Source organism: Monodelphis domestica, chromosome 8 (genome assembly GCF_027887165.1).
Source record: "Monodelphis domestica isolate mMonDom1 chromosome 8, mMonDom1.pri, whole genome shotgun sequence".
In the NCBI taxonomy this organism is placed as follows: Eukaryota; Metazoa; Chordata; class Mammalia; order Didelphimorphia; family Didelphidae; genus Monodelphis; species Monodelphis domestica.
In genome coordinates, this window is record NC_077234.1 from 75118346 (window position 1) to 75135668 (window position 17323).

Below are 17323 nucleotides of genomic sequence, written 5' to 3' on the forward strand. Positions count from 1 at the left end.
GAAAGGATTCCTATAGGCCACATAATGACTGAGTTTTAAAATGTAATGTTACTTATGTTTTGTTGCAGGGAGTTCTGGAGGCCACAGCTAGTCCAGGATACCATAATCACGTTACCAGGTTCATAATTTTGAAGTCATTCTTCTTCCTCTCAACTGACCAACCTCCAAACAATCAGGTGATGGAAGTTTTGTTGATTTCACCATTTGTTCCCCACAGACTATATATTATTATGCCACAAAATAATCTTTTATTCTGGAGATTGCTTCCATTCCTAGATGTACCATCCACCCCTGAGGCCTGTCTTTGACTGACTGGTCCTTCCCAGAACCTCCATTTTAAGGAGGATGCCCATACTAGACATGTGTTCATTCATGCTGTACTCCTGTCCCTCTGACCTTTTTAACACATTTCCATACTTGACACCATCTTCTCTTATTGGACTATAATTAACTAGAGGGCAGGAGTTACATTTTTGCTTGCATTAATTAGTATTCCCAGTGCTTAAAGCAATGCCTGGCAAATTGTCAGGGATTAATAAGTGCTCATAGCCTTATTTCCACCATCTTATTTCAGGCCTCATTTGTCATTCCTCAATTGATCAGTTAGAAGAGTCATTTAATCCATTGCCCTGCCTTTATCCTCTCTTCAGTTTATTCTACGGAGAGTTATAACAGATATTCTCAAAATCAAAAGAGACCATGTCACTCTCTACTTAAGAAGCTCCAGGGGTTCCCAAATATCTTTGGGATAAATTCCACACAGCTCTAGCTAGTCTTTCCAGACACATCACCTTTCTTTCATGTACTTTTCCAGTTAGACATGGTTTTTCCACTATACAATATTTCACCTCCCAGTTGCTCTTCCTCCTTTGGTAGAAGATTTTTGATCAACATTTCCCACATGCTGGGCAATGAGGATATAAAAGCAGAAATTAAGATTTCCTACCCTCAAGAAGCCCACACTCTGTGTGAGAAAACAAAAGATAGACAAGTTAATTTTTTTAGGAAAGCTACTAAAAACTAGGGGAATAAGAAATAGCTTTCTGTATAAGACAGTGCTTGAGCTAAGTAAGTCCTGAAAAAAAGAGGGATTCATAAAAGTAGATGTGAGGAAGAAGCATATCTCAGACACTGAAGACAAAGTATAAAGGCAAAGTCTGAGCAATAGAAAAAAGGCCAATTTGACTAATCCAGACTGTGGAAAGGCTAGTGATGCATTAGACCTCAGAAAAACAAAGAGGTTATAAAGGGTTTTGTCAAGTTTATATTTGATCCCTGAGGCAACTGGGAGTCAGTGGAATATCATGACTCAGACCCTACACTTGGGCAGCTGTGTGGAGGACCAACTGGAGAGACATACACAAGGAAGATCAATTAAGTTACTTTACTACCATAATTCAGGATAAGTGCAATGAGGGCCTGAAGTATACTTATGTAAACATATAAGTAAAGAAGAGTCAGAAGCAAAGAGATCTCCTAGAGGGAGATGTAAGGTTATAAAGAGAATGAAGAATGGAATATGACATTGAGAGAATAGCTGTGCCTTCAATAGGAAATCTGGGGAAAAATTAGCAATTCTGCAAATATTTGGACCTGTCCTGTCTAGGGCAGTGCTTCCTGATTGCCTCATCTCCAGTTCATTTCTACTCCAACTCCTAGAAAAATTCTATTGTCAATTATCAGTCAACAAGCATTTATTAAAATCAAGAACTATTTTTACTTGTATTTATTGTGTATATATTCTGTACTTGGTTATCTAAACACATAATATTCTCCCATTTCAACTTAAAACATTTTGAAAGCAGAATGTTTTGTTTGTTCTTCAAGACTTCACAAAGACACCACTCTGACATTTAAAAATGCACACGCAATTGAGAAATTACCACTATTACTATAAGCCACCTATTCTACAAATGACTAGTAGAGCCTTGTAGAAAAACTCCACTTAACACTCTGGAAGAGTTTGATCAAGGGAGTTCCTCAATTTCTACTTCCCTCAGTTAATTCTTCAGATTTAAGGTGCTAAATGTAAAATAGATCTCCCATTGAACAGAGTTCTTACATACACACCAAAGTTTCCTAAACCAAGTTATAATTCTATGACAAACTGGAAGCAAAATTAAAGCAGATTATCTTGGGGAAGCTAGTTGGTTCCCTAATTAAAGAGTAAGGCCTGGAAATTGGAAGTCCTATTTTCAAATTCGGCCTCAAGACACTTCCCAACTGTGTGACAGTGGGTAAGTCACTTAAATCCAATTACCTAGCCATTACTGCTGCTCTGATTTGTAACCCATACTTAGTGTTGATTTTAAAATGGATAGCAAGGTTTTTTTGGTTGTTTTTTTTTTTTTAAAGAGGGATAAGGGGGTAGCTGGGTAGCTCAGTGGATTGAGAGCCAGGCCTAGAGATGGGAGGTCTTGGGGTCAAATCTGCTCTTGGACACTTCCCAGGTGTTTGACCCTGGGCAAGTCACTTAACCCCCATTGCCTAGCCCTTACCATTACCACTCTTCTGCCTTGGAACCAATACACAGTATTGATTCCAAGATGGAAGGTAAGGGTTAAAAAAAAAAAGCAGGATACAGAAGTCTGACTATCTGACTCTAAGTTAAGACGGGAAATAAAGGTTTAAACAATAATCAAAGTATCTTGTACCTCAAAGATACCATGCATCTTTTGCAACTTTATACTACTAACTCAACTTTATATTTAAACAAAGAAAAGCAGTATCTTACCTGACTGTGAGACCAGCATCTCTTAGAGCTTTTGCAGTCCCTCCAGAAGCAACTAGTGTCAAACCAACCAAATTCAGATTTTTGGCAAAGTCCAACAGTCCTGTTTTGTCAGAGACACTAAGCAAGGCTAAAAAAAAAAAGGGAGGTTTTAAATTGTATTTTGCTGTTTGTTTTGTTTTTAAATATTCTTCACCCAATCCACCCTCTACCAACCCCAGCTTTTCTAGAAACAGAAATCATGTTATCTGCACTCAAGACACTTCCCAACTATGTGACCCTGGGCAAGTCACTAAAACCCAATTGCTGGGACTTCACTGCTCTTCTGTCTTGGAACCAAATTGGTTCTAACACATAAGACAAGGATTTAAAAAAGAAATAAATCATGTCCACCAAACTTAGATGGCAGTGGAGAAAATCCCAACCTCAGAAACTTCAAGGTTAAAGGAGTGTCTTGTGATAGCCCCAGATGTGGAGCCAAATTCAGGCTCTACCAAGGAGAGAAGCATTTACTATGCTCCTACTGTGTGCCAGGGATACAAAGACAAAAAGGGTTCCCGCTCCCGGTCTGACAGGGGAATCCCACAGCGCACATGCCACTAGGTGCCAAACTCGAGTTCGGCTCTTGCGGAGGAAGGAACATCAAGGCCTGGGGGACCCGGGACAAGATCCGGTTCTGCTGATTCGAGACCCAGTATGGGACTTGGAATCCCCTCCACTGTAAGGCTCAGCTCTTCCCCACGCAGCCCTCGGGGGCCCCCTCGCTCCGGATATAGAGAGGGCGCCCACCCCGAGGCCTAGCCGTGCCCCCAGGCTCTCCCGCCCGGAGCCGGCACCGCTAGCCCAGGCGAAGGGGGCGGATGCCACCTTGTCCTGAGGGGTAGAATAGGGGGCCCGGAGTGGGGAGATGATTACCGAGCTGGTGGGAAGCCATGCTGGAGGAAGCGGCGGTCTAAGAGTTCTTGGGGCGGGTGGCGCGCGCGCTCTATTAAGGGCCCGGAGAAGCTGGGCGAGTAGCAGAAGAAGACAAGGCCAAGGCCAACACGCTCCCTGCGGGGACCCTAGAGTTTAAGACGCGTACGCGCACCACGTGTGCAGTCAGCCCCACCCACCATTGCCAGCGGGCTGCTCCGGAAACGGCGAGGAAGGCGGAGCTAGGGCAGAACTGGTAATGGCGCGCGAGGCAGGGCGGAGCTAGCCGGCTATGGTGGGGGCCGCGTATTTGAGACTCGTAGTCGGGCACCCTCCGCCCCGGAGCGCGCACAGAAAAGTCATCCCGTCCCCTGTGTTCTCCCTCTTGCCCGCCTTAAGTTGTTTCAGTCAAAGCAATTTTGCTACCTGCTTTCTATACCTCAGAGCGGTGACCCAAAGCATTTTTCAGGTCTTCCATGCGGTGGCTTACAAAGTGCATTAGTGCAAGTGAGAGTGAATATATGACACTAATGATAATAAGTGTTTATATGGCACTTTCCAAAGCAATTCTTGATCTCCATTAATTTTCTCAACACCCTGAAATTAGTGCTATCATTATTATCCCCATTTTTACAGAAGAGAAAATTGAAACAATGAATATTCACACAACTAATATCTAAATCAGGATTATAACTTTTGCAACTTGGAAAAGAGTTTCTTGCCCTGCAAAGAAGTCTGAAGTGACCATTTCCCTCCCTCCTCCAAGGACAACTAGTAAGATAAAGGGTCTACTTCTCAAAACCAGCTTTTAAACACTTCTCCTAAGCTTTTATGTGTACCCCTCCCTAGTTATACTCTTAAGATCTTGCCCACTCTTATCTTAACATAGACATTGCTGAGTATTAGTGGGACCCTGAATTCTAACTATATGGGGGGAGCTACTGCTGACTATATTAAATTTTAAAACATGCTATACAAATCCCCATAATAGATTTTCAGGAACTTTCTAAGGCTTCAGCTTTGGCTTCATTCAGCTCTCTTCTGAGGAGAATGGAAGTTAGTCAATAAACATTTTTTGAAATGGAATTTCCATTAAATATATATTGAGATTGTTAGAAGATTTTAGCCAGAAACATTCTACCCAGTTGCCTTTGAGTTGTGATTATATTAATATTCTAGATCTGAAATACATCTAGAACTTTAGGTTGGAATCAGAATGTGAAGAAATTTAGGTCCTGATTCCTCTAGTTTGTTCAAATTCATTTTTTTTAATGATGTGTATACACATATATTTACACATTTTCCATAAAAAATAATTCATGTGTATATATAATATATATGTATATAAATACATACATGCATCTGGAATATTTTATGAATATGGAATCTATCCAAATACAAATTCTTAGAATTGATTCTGAACAGCCTAAAAATAAAAAGCCTAACAATACATCATGTTTTGAGAAGCTGAAAGCAATTTCATAAGTGTGTGAAAAGAAAAGGTCAGTTGGCAAGGTTAAAGTAAAATCTTCAATCTCACATCTGGAAGAGTTCCATGTAAAAATCAATAGCAAAAGAAAAATATTTTGGATCACTTGAACAATAAAGGAATAATAAAAAAAAAAATTGAATGTTTTCCCTGGAGCCAAAAAAAAAATCCTTTCAAGAGTAGAAAAAGAAAAATCTCAGGGCAAGTGAGGTTGATAGATAGACAGACAGACAGACAGACAGATAGATAGATAGATAGATAGATAGATAGATAGATAGATAGATAGATAGATAGATAGATAGATAGATATGCTCAATTGAAAGGTGGAATAAAATTCCCATTTGTCATATGTCTACATTTCCACAAAGAATTCAGTTTAAAATCAATAGTAAAGGGGGCAGCTGGGTAGCTTAGTGGATTGAGAGCCAGACCTAGAGATGGGAGGTCCTAGGTTCAAATGTAGCCTCAGACACTTCCTAGCTGTGTGCCACTGAGCAAGTCACTTAACTCCCATTGACTAGCCCTTACTACTCTTCTGCCCTGGAACCAATACACAATATTTGTTTTTTTTTTTTAAAAAGTAAGGGTTTCAAAAATAAATAAATGAATGAATGAATGAATAAATAAATAAATAAACAAATAAATAAATAAAAATCAAGATTAAATACCAAATGTTAGACACCACAAAATGTATCTTGTCTTTACTCATAGACAATGGGCTTAGCTTCCTTCATGTTGGCTTAAAAAAACACAATATCTTCTGTCTTAGAATTAATACAAAGCATTCATTCTAAGGTAGAGGGACAGTAAGGGATAGGCAGAGGAGGGTCATACAACTAGTAAATATACAAGGTCAAATTTGAACCCAGGACAAACAATCTCTAGGCTTGGCTATTTCTCTATTGAGCTACCTAGCTAACCCCTATGTTGGCTTTACAACAAATATTTGGGAAAACTATATACCTTATTTCCTTGTAAGTCTTGTTTTCATTGAGTGCCCTGAGTGTACAAAATGCTATACTAAACCCTTGGTTTGCACACCAAACTCCTGGCCATTTTAGGGGCATCCATTCTTTTGATACATTTGAACCTACTGTCAGACTGTCTTCTGCCACCCCTGACACAGTGTTTTTTGCTAATGATGAAAAATTCCTCTTATGACTGTCACCAATAAACTTCCTCCAGCCTTTACTGAATACCAGTCTTTATCTGTTCCCTCTCTCTCAGTTACCTGGCAAAACTTTGGTTCCTTTGATTTCCCCCTAGTACATTGTACAGGTTCATTCTTTCCCCCTTCCTTTAATCTCTTTGGGAAATAGAACTAATAGTGGTATTGCTGGGTTGAAGGATATGCACAATTTGATGGCCCTTTGGGCATGGTTCCAGATTGCTCTACGAGGCAGACCCATTACCTACCAAGATAACCCACTGGATTTTTTTAAACTGCTTTTATTAGGAAATCTTTCCTTATAGAGAACAAAACAGTCTTTTTTTATTTTCTTCCCCACTTCTCATAGGTATTTCATCTGGGTCGGAGCAAAACAAATTTAATTTCCCTTCCATATAACTGCTCTTCAAATACTTGGAGATGGTTATCATATCCCCAACTGTCTACTCTTCTTTAGGTTAAACATCTTCACTTCTTCCATCAATCCTTGGTTGATGGTTTTCATATCTCTCATCATCTTGATTATTTTCCTTTGGATGTGTCAATGCCCTTAAAACATGGACACCAGAACCAAATACAATACTCTAAATATGTTCTAACTGTAAACCTTAAAATTTCCCAGACCCTACTTTATAAGATTGGATTAAGACCATTCCCCATTTGGGCAGTGAACTCTACTTAAAGCAGGAATGTGAGAATTCTACTTTACCTACTTGGGTCTGCCCTAGGGGAAGATAAAGTTGTAAACTCTTTTCTGAATAATGAAAAGTACTTAAACCCATACTTTTCTTAAGCTAAGTTCCTATAAAGGTCAACTTGTGAATTTACAAGGAACAAAGAACTGGAAAACTTACTCAGAGCTTTCCTGGTGTGAATTACTCAAAAATCCACACCTTCTTAGGTGTGGACTAAGAATGGGCGGTCCTTTAGAAACATCTACAGTGATTGGTAGATGTAAGGACTTAGGGGAGGTGACAGAGGAACTTTTGCCCTTAAAAATAAGAGCTCAGGGAAGAGCTAGGAATTAATTCTGAAACATTCAGATTGGAGAGACTCATTCTGAGGAGACTGATTCTGAAACATTCAGATGGAGGAGGGAGCTGGTGAAAGCAGCTGAGATGCTGCTGGCCTGGTGTCATTAGAAATCCTTACTTGGACAGATCTTATGGTGAGTTATAAAAAACTGACTGATCTCTCTTCTAAGACTCAGGTCTAGGCCATATTGGCTTGAGGCCCTTCATACTTATTCTTTTCTTACTCTCTCTCTTTTCTTTGATTACTCATTGTATTGTTAATTAAAATCTCTATAAAACCCAATTGACTTGGGTATTTGAATAATTGGGAATATTTCCCTGGCGACCACCTTATATTTGATTTTAAAACCCAAGACACTGTAGTGAAACATATTTCTGCGGTCAAATTAACTCACCCTCTCTTATGTCTATCACAATTTATATCTTCCACTATTTTAATCACTACAGTTTAAGACCTCAACCATTTTTAAATGTCACATAACCAAAGCAAAACATAGTCAAACTCTGACATCTCTATTTTGAATAGCATTTCTATGAAATGGTACTGAACATCTCAATTAGGGGAAAAAAATTTTTTTTAATATTTTATTAGGGGGCAGCTGGGTAGTTCAGTCTATTGAGAGCTAGGCCTAGAGATGGGAGGTCCTAGGTTCAAATCTGGCCTCAGACACTTCCCAGTTGTGTGACCCTGGGCAAGTCACTTGACCCCCATTGCCTAGCCCTTACCAGTCTTCTGCCTTGGAACCAATATACAGTATTGATTCCAACACAGATGGTAAGGGTTTTAAAAAAAATTATTTATGTAATAAGTTGGGAGAAAAAAAGCAGAGAAGAAGGAGGAGGAAAAGGAGAAGAAAAAGGAAATTAAGTGTCTCAAAATTCAGGATATTGGCAAAAAAATGAAAATAAAATAAGTATTCCTATCATTGGAAAGGGTATGGAAAAATGAGGACACTAATACAATGTTGGTATAGCTGTGGACTGATACAACCATTCTGGAAAGCAATCTGGAACCATGCCCAAAGGGCCATCAAATTGTGCATATCCTTCAATTGACCCAGGAATACCACTATTAGGTCTATATCCCAAAGAGATTAAAGGTAGGGGGAAAGAATGAACCTGTACAATGTACTAGCAGGGAATCAAAGGTACCAAAGTTTTGCCAGGTAATTGAGAGAGAGGGAACAGAGAAAGAGCAACACCAATTCTCCCTCCTCCCAGACAGAGCTGTCTGGAAGATGGAGTCAGATCTGACTAGAGCTGAAGGGTAAGGGAAAATCCCCTTCAGTCTCTTTCTTCTTTAGTTGATGATATTTGTAATCCCCCTCTAGTACATTTAAGATGTCTGAGTTCTCAGTAAAGTAAAAATAGCTATTTATTGGATAAGTGGGTTGGGTATAAATTAGGATGGAGGAAACTGGAAGTCCCTGAACTAATTCCCTCCTATAGATGTCTTCAGGGATTTGAGGCACAAGTCTGGGACTAAGTCCCAGGCGATCTTAATGTCTTTATAGGTTCAAGATGATGGTATTTCTTGTCACAGAGATAGAGTTTTGAATGAGTCTTTTGAAGGATAGGCTATTGTCCTCCCAAAGGGAAAAAGTCTCTATCCCACCACTGTAACACATGGTTATTCTGGATCTTTTTCTGCTCAACAAGGGATTTGTAGATTTGTAGCTAAGTAGGCTCGATGAGGATTTTGTTCCTTCCCTCTTCGAGTCTAAGAGAGAAAAGACCAGCAGCCTCTAACTACTCCTCCTTTTCTTAGCTGGAATGTCCCATTCCCCATCCCCCATTGTCAGCTAGAGTTCCATCTCATCTTTTCATGAGATAACCGAGCAAAATTCATTCCTTGCATTAATTTTAACATTTCTCTCTTCCACAACAAAAAATATTTATAGCAGTTCTTTTTGTTGTGGCAAAGATCTAGAAACTGAAGGGATGTCCATCAATTGGGAAATGACTAAATAAATTATGGTATATACTTGTAATAAAATAGTATTGTGCTATAAAAAATGACAAAACAGATGACCAAAAAAAAAAAAACCTTAGAATTATATGAAAGGATACAAAGAGAAGTGAGCAGAACAAGAAGGTTGTACATAGTAAGGACAATAATATATGATCAACTGTGAATGACAACTATTATCAGTAAGGCAAGGATCCAGAACAACTCCAAGGGACTCATGATAGAAAAGGCTGTTCACTGCCATAGAAGGAACAGAGACTAAATGCAGATTAAAACATATCATTCTTTACTTTATTTACTCCATACATTTTTTTCTAGTGTAAGTAATATACATCTCATTTTACAACATGATGAACATGGATATATGTACTACATGATAATGTATGTACAATCTATATCATATTACCTGGCTTTGGGGGGAGGGGAAGGGAGAGAATATAGTTAGCAAAATATGAGAAAATGAATATTAAAAATTATGTAGACATATAATCTAGACAAAATTAAAATGTATTATAATAAAAGAAGCTGAGTATACTACCTAAACTGCAATTAACTTAAATGTCAATAGTTATTAGACATGTTTAACTGATTGTATTGATGTACAATATTAATGTTTTAAGAAAATATTTTTTAAAAATAAGTATGTTACTACATTGCTAGTGGTACTCTGAATTGCTTCAATCCATTACAAATATGGGACAGAATTATATAATTAGGGTTACAAAAATGTTCATGGTCTTTGCCCCCATGGTTCTACAACTGGAATTATAACCAAAAGAAACTGTTGGGTGGGTAGGGGGTGTAAGTGGGGAAGAGTAGAGTAAGCTATAAAATATTCTTAGTCAAACAATATAATAACAAAACAAACTAGGTGGTTAACAATTGGGTAATGTATGAACAAATTATGGTACATGAATGCAATAGTATATTATTGTTCCATAAGAGAAATTCCATGAGAAATATGAATACTGAAAAGAAATATGGGATGTCATATGAAGTGTTAAGAGATAAGAGTAGAATCAAATGAATTTTAGACATACTGACTATAGCTATATAATTACAGATAACCATAGCAATAATAAATTCATATTTTATTCAGAGAAAAGTAGTTTTCAAATGTTCATATATGACTCAGTTACTCCCATGTTAAAGCCCAAATGGCCATATTTTATTTTGGGTTTATGGATGCAAAAAGCTACCTTTTTACTTTTTTTTCTCCTGTCCTTATTTATGTATAACATATTATTCAATAAAAAGTAAAAGGAATTCTTTCCTGAGTATAGTTACTCTAAAAATAAGAGAGTGGCAGGAGAAACTGTTAGGTTTCAGCCAAAGTGAAGACTATGTCTAAATTTTGTTGCCTTTTCTGGGAACACAGTGTGGTCACCTTGCCCATGACCTAGAATTATGTTACTGAATTGCTTGACTCCCAACATTTATTCTACTCTCAGCTTTAATTTAGTTGTGTTGTATGACATTTGGCTCTGTCTACCTCTACTGTCCAAGTTAACAATTGTAGGTACTAATCTGATAAACAAATAAACTAAGGCTACTCTTTCCAGGAAAAAGTGTTATTTAAACAAGCACTTATCTTGATAATTCACCTAATAAGATACTTGAAAACAATTTTTATTTTCTCCTTTACTTATACAGTGAATACATCATTTAACTGCTTCCCATCTTTGCTCTTTGACCCAAAGAAATGGCTATAGCCATGAGAATTTTAGGCCCACTCAGAGTACTATTGCAGATAGTAATCAAGTTATTTAGGGGCAAGTTAGGTCTTGTGACACTCTATAGATGAAGTCATATGCTGTGGTTAAGTAGTTTTTCAATCATGTCTAACTCTTTGTGATCCCAATTGATATTTTCTTGGCAAAATATTGGAATGTTTTGCCATTCCCTTCTCCAACTTATTTTACAGATGAGGAAACTGAGGCAAATGGGGTGAAGTGACTTGTCCAGTGTCACACAACTAGTAAGCATCTGAAGCCATATTTGAATCCGGGTCTTCTTGACTTCAGGTCTGGTGCTCTATCATCTGTGCCACTTAGATGCCCCAGTCATGTGGATGACTGTGGAAAAGGCTGCCATCTCCACTTATACCAAGGGCCAGCCTGAAGGATACAAATACTCCTTAATATTTGTGGAGAACAGGGACTCAGAAGCCTCTCTTTTTCATTCCTCTACCTACTCAAGATCTAGGTATTCAGTCTGAGTAACAGTAGTTGGGAAGAACCAAGGAAAAGTCATGGACTATCATTTCAATGACTCACTACGGAGCCTATTAGAGTATATACATTTAAGTAGAAAGCCTCTCAGTTGCAAGCCCTCAATTTACAAATTATCCATACATGCATGTTGCCACTGTGTTACTACATCCATTGCCTTGGAAGCTGTTAACTTCAAAATAACAAAGTAGTGAGAAAAACCAAGTCTTTAATCAGGAAAGAGATAGGTCCAAAAATCGCTGCCATATCAGAGTCAAGCACCACAGACTAGAGTCAACACCTTGGGGCTCTGAGGATGTATCCCTGGGAGAATGCAACAAGCTAGATGAGTCTCCAAAGAACAATAGAACTTGGGGAACTTATATACCATTTAGGGAACTTAAGGATGGGGGTGTAAGATTGATTGGCATTACCATGGCCACAAGGGAATGAGAAATCCAAGACAAGATTATCAGGGAGAGGCTGATGCTTTATAGATGGATACAAAAGGGAAGCGTCCAGCCAAGGGCTGGGCTACCAGGGAGAGGACTTTGATACAATGGGAGAAACTATTAGGACCAAAGGATTCTTAAAATTTGATTTAGATCTACTAGTCCCACCTGGCCTGGGATCCTTAACTATCTTAAAAATCCATTTTTCAGTCTGAAAGGACTAAATCTGGGACTTCCTTCAGAGTAAATTCTCAGGTACTGGGGCAGAATTGGGATCTCCAGATTTCAAGTTGTCAAAGCAATGATGGGGAGAAGCAGGCATTTGGAGTCAAGAGCGAGGGAAAGAAATGTTTCTCTTTGCTCTACTGCTTGGAATTGGGACAAATTAGATATCAACTTGGTTTAAGCAACAAAGAGTAATGGATTGAGTGCCCAGAGTCAGGACAACCTGGGTTTGAATCCCACTTCTGATATACATCAAACCTGAAGGCACTAGTTTATGCCCTCAGGCAAATGTCAAAGACTGCCAGTTGCAGAATAGTCACTGAACTGTGGGGATAAAAGGAATTCCTCTCCCTGCACAGATGAAATCTGACACAGGAATAAACAGATTCTTAAAAAATTCAAATCCTGCAAGGGAAAAGAGCTATCTATCTCTGATTTACACATAATCCTGTGCTCATAGTTCAGTCTGATTGCTTTTCTACTAATTCCTGGGTGAAAATGAGCTGGATTGAGGAAACAAAGGCTTGAATTGGGGTTTGAGGAAGGGAAGCAAAAAACATGGAGTTTTTTTGTACGCAGGGCAAACCTAGAGATAAGGAAGCTGAAAGCTTAGAGGTGCCTAGAGAGAGGAGAACTAAAAGATAGAAGAGGATGTAGAAAGGAAAATGTGAAGCTATCAGAGGCATTACTGACTTTAAAAATTTGCCAAGGACTAGCTGTGTCACTAGGGAAGAAGAAAACTCTCCTATACTACAGGATTTTCTGTTCCAAGACTCAGAATATAGGATTATACTTCTTAGTATGTTATGCTTCTGCCAGATTATGAAATAGATGGGGCTTTGTGGGATTGTCTGGGAATCTCACCTCCACATAACACTTTTCAATCAGAAAATGTGTTGTGTTATAAGCAATGGACAAAAATAAACTGGAAATATAGGTAGGGGCCAGGCTATAGCCTGGCTTTTGGTATGTGACATGATCAGACCTGCACTTAAAAAAAAAACAAAACAAAAACTCACCTTCTGACTTAGTATTAAGTCTAAGACAGAAGAATAGCAAGGGCTTGGGAATTGGGGCTAAGTGACTTTTCTAGGGTCACAGAATTAGGAAGTGTCTGAGGCCACAAACCTGTACTTTGAGATCACTGATATCTAAAGAAGAGAAAAAAATCATCAAAGTTGACCACTACAACAAAAAATTCATATATATATATGTTATGTTGTTGTTATGTTGGTTGTCTCCCGAACCGAGGATGACGATTGTCTTTGTGCGTTTTTGTGCACAAAGACACCTGTGCATGAACATTTAAGTGGAAAAGTCGATGCACAGAGACAGTTCCACTCTCTCGGCGTTGGAAGCCTGGGTCCAGTGGCACGAAAAGTCGTTACATCTGGAGACTTCCTCAGCTGCATTGGATGGCCGTGTTGTCTTTTGTGCTCCAACACACCCTAAGCACTCCACAGTGCTTTGCTGCGTCGCCATCTCAGCCGTTGAACCTTCTTGTTGGTTTCTTCCGCCTGTTGTGACAAGGAAATCACTTTAAAAGACTGATATATATTAATTTAAGGTTGCCAAGGAATTCAGCTATGTAATTCCTAAATGAAAACTCAAGTCAGCAGTCAACCTTTTATGGAGTTTAATTACAAACAGGAGGAAGAAAGGTATTAGAGAGAGAGAGAGAGAGGGAGAGAGTGAGAGCGAGAGAGAGAGAGAGAGAGAGAGAGAGAGAGAGAGAGAGAGAGAAGGGAATAGGGCTTAAATACCCCCTCTGTTTAGGCTGGGACAAAAGGCCCAAGCCCTTAGATAGCTGAGGCAAAGAAAAGAGGTCAGTCCCTATCACTCACATGACCAAAATGGAGAAACAGTCTCAGGGGCCTCCACCTCCAGCTTCCTTCAGAGCAAGCCTCTCAGAGCAAAACCTCTCCCACCCCCTCCAGTCCTCAGACCCCTCTATCTTTAAGGAAACCATCTCAGTTCCCTCCCCTCAGTTCTCACATCTACCAATCACTGTCCATGTCTTCCCTGTGCCAATGGTGGCTCTAGCTTAACCCAGGACCGCCCAGAGGTCTGTGGCTTTGCACATGTCTGTTGAAGGTCATATTCTCAAATAATTAAATTTTGATCTATGCTGCAGCCCTTCCTAAATCCTGTTAGGACTGAGTAGGGTAGAGATTGTATCAATTCTAAAATCAATCATGACTCAAAGAACTTCCTGGTCTATGCTTAAGCATAGGTCAAAGCCCTTTCCATTGTTCAGCAAAAGGTTTCTGTCCTAAAGTAATCTTAGGTAGGGAGGAGAAGGACCCTCCCTACCTAATGTTGGAAATGGGGAAATTTCCAACATTCATAAGTCTAAGAAATTTTAAGGTTTACAATCCTCCCTGATGATCATTGGGAGACTAGTCTCCCCATTGATCATTTAACATAATCATTTTGTAGTTCTAAATGCACTTCTAACTATAGATATACACAATATTCAATTTTCTAAGAGAAATTAGAATAGTGAGAGAGGAAATAGAAAAGAAAAGAAAGCAAAACCAATGTTTTGCTAGGTGCATTGACAGAAAGCCAAATTAGGGGCAGTCCCTTTTGGCATAAATGTGTACAATTACAATAAATGTTCAATCAAAAGTTCAGTCCAATCAATCATATCCAAAGTTCATTCTTGATCTTCTTGATGAAGTGTAGGTTTTCGGCATCTTTCTGCAACAGTTCATTCTCTGGATATAAAAGTTTCAAGCTTCTTTCTTGAAGATCATTTCTCGAACAGAATCAAAATCTTTGATTTTTTTTTATAACAGTAAAATCTTAAACAAAATTCAAAATTCTTGGATTTTCATAAAAATACAATCTCAAAAAAAATTCAAAAATTCTTAGATTTTAAATTAAAATACAATCTTAAACAAAAAAAGTTCAAAAATAAAAAAATTCTTAGATTTTAAATTAAAATACAATCCCTCCTGCAGTAAGTATTAAAAAATATCAAGTTTAGCTCAGAATGCAATGTTCAGTTATGGGGGTGTATGTGTCAATTATCAAAAGAATAGAAAAATAATCAAAAACATAAGAAAAATTCAAAATAGGCCTTGTATAGGTCCAGTTTAAAGTAATTTCTATCCCACATGTATGTAGGACAGAATGCAGTAATATTTCACTTAGCCATTTGTAGCCAAGACTACAGGAAGTTGCCATAATATAAGAAGAAAAGAATTAGAATTCTATTTTGATGGGGAAATGTTATTCCCTCGTCTGATTTTTTTTTTCTTCAGGGATATAGGGAGCCAGCATGATAGTCAAGCTTTGTACTTGTTTGAGTACTTCACCAAGAGTGTAGATACAAGGAAGTCCCACGACTTAACATAAGTTAAGCGTCGCAACCTCGAGTCTCACTTTAATATTTCTTGTGTGCTCTATTGGCACTATTCAGGTTTAGTCTGTGCTCCTTGTTTTTATCCCTTTTCCTGGAATCAGACACAAGCATTAATCACAGTCCTATAATATTTTATCAATAAATGGCAGGTTCCCATAGTTTAAAGCTTTTAGGCATATATTGATATTATAGCAAGAGTATATATATTAACTTGTATTACTGCAGGGAAAAATATTAATATTAATTATGTGTACCTTCAGTACAAAAAATGAGAAAAAAAATCAAATATTCTGATCAAAAAATAAAAGAAATAAGAAAAAATAAGAAAAAATCAGTAATTCGATATATTCTTGAAAAAAAACAGCATCCATTTGTCTATGGATTATTATCTCCAATTCATATGATAAGATAGAGTCACAATTCATATGATAGGATAGAGTCAATCAGTCTCAGCAGAAGATGCTTTCTTCACATGTGAGCAGTGAATCCAAGAGTCTCTTTCTCCAATCTTTATAGATGTTGGAGTAGTTAATAATATTTGGAATGGTCCTTCCCATGAAGGTTGAGTTGCTCCAGTTCGCTTGAAATTCTTGATATAAACTTTATCTCCTGGGTTCAGGTCATGCAGAGAAAAGTCTAATGGTCCAGCTTGTACTGCAGCTCCAGATTCATGAAGTTCACGTAGTTTGTGCTGTAACTCCTGTATATAGGAAGCAATAGTAATATCTCCCCCTAATAGCGATGTATAAGCCGGGGAGAAAGGCTTAGCCTGTATAGGCAGATGTCCAAAAAGCATCTCAAATGGTGAAATATGTAAGTCTCCTCTAGGCCTGCTTCTAAGATAAAATAGGGCCAGAGGGAGAATTTCAGGCCATTTTAAATGGGTCTCAGTGCCTAATTTGCCAATCATAGTCTTAAGTTCTTTATTCATCCTCTCCACTTGGCCTGAGCTCTGGGGGTGATATGGAACATGGAATTTTGGAGTTATCCCCAAGCAAGAATATATTTGGTTTAAGACAGAATCAGTAAAATGACTCCCTCTATCGGAGTCAATACGTGCTGGTAGGCCAAAACGAGGAATAATTTCTTTTAAAAGTAACTTTGCAACAAAATCTGCTGTGGCTCGGGTCGTAGGAAATGCTTCCGGCCATCTGGTTAGTTGATCTACAATTACTAGACAAAATTTATAACGTCCAGCCTTTGGCATCGTTATGAAATCTATCTGTAGGTGTTCAAAAGGTGTGTAAGCCAGAGGACGTCCCCCAAAGGCTTTTCCACGATATGCATGTTGGTTATATGCCTGGCAGATAGGGCAGGCTGAACATACTTTAGAGGGTACAGTAGTTATACCAAAAGAATACAGATTTGTATAAACCATTGGAGTCTGAAATGCCTTAAAATTATATAACCTCCAGTCTTTAAAGTTCCTTGGGTTGTTATCCATTTAAATGTCTATTGTCCAAAGACAAATTGATAAGGGGTAAGCAATGAAGTCCAAGCGATCTGCTCAGGACCACATGGCCATGAATTGTCTCAGGCCAGATTTCAACCAGAGACCTCCCGTCTCTAGGCCTGGCTCTAAGTTCACTGAGACACCCAGCTGCCTCCCCAAAGTTAGCTAAAAGGTTGTACAGAGCTGAATATTTTCCCTGACATGCAGGTGAAGTCAATAAAAGGATCAGTGCAATTAAAAGATATCCTTGTAAAATAGCCATGCTTTTAAGTTCCTGCTTTGAAAGTCTCTTTATTCTCCTCTCCCTTTT

The 17323-nt window shown here is 38.5% G+C and overlaps 1 protein-coding gene across 1 annotated transcript in view; it reads right to left on the reverse strand.

Annotated features, from left to right (window-relative positions):
* The window catches only part of ATIC (5-aminoimidazole-4-carboxamide ribonucleotide formyltransferase/IMP cyclohydrolase), a 30753-nt gene extending 26827 nt beyond the window's left edge, over nt 1-3926 (reverse strand). The window contains exons 1-2 of the mRNA XM_007501783.2: nt 3647-3926; nt 2735-2861 (exon numbers count right to left, since the gene is read on the reverse strand). Of these exons, the coding sequence (XP_007501845.1) occupies nt 2735-2861; nt 3647-3665 (146 nt within the window). The 5' untranslated portion in view covers nt 3666-3926. The remainder of the gene's footprint in view (nt 1-2734; nt 2862-3646) is intronic.
* Nucleotides 3927-17323: the final 13397 nt, after the last annotated feature.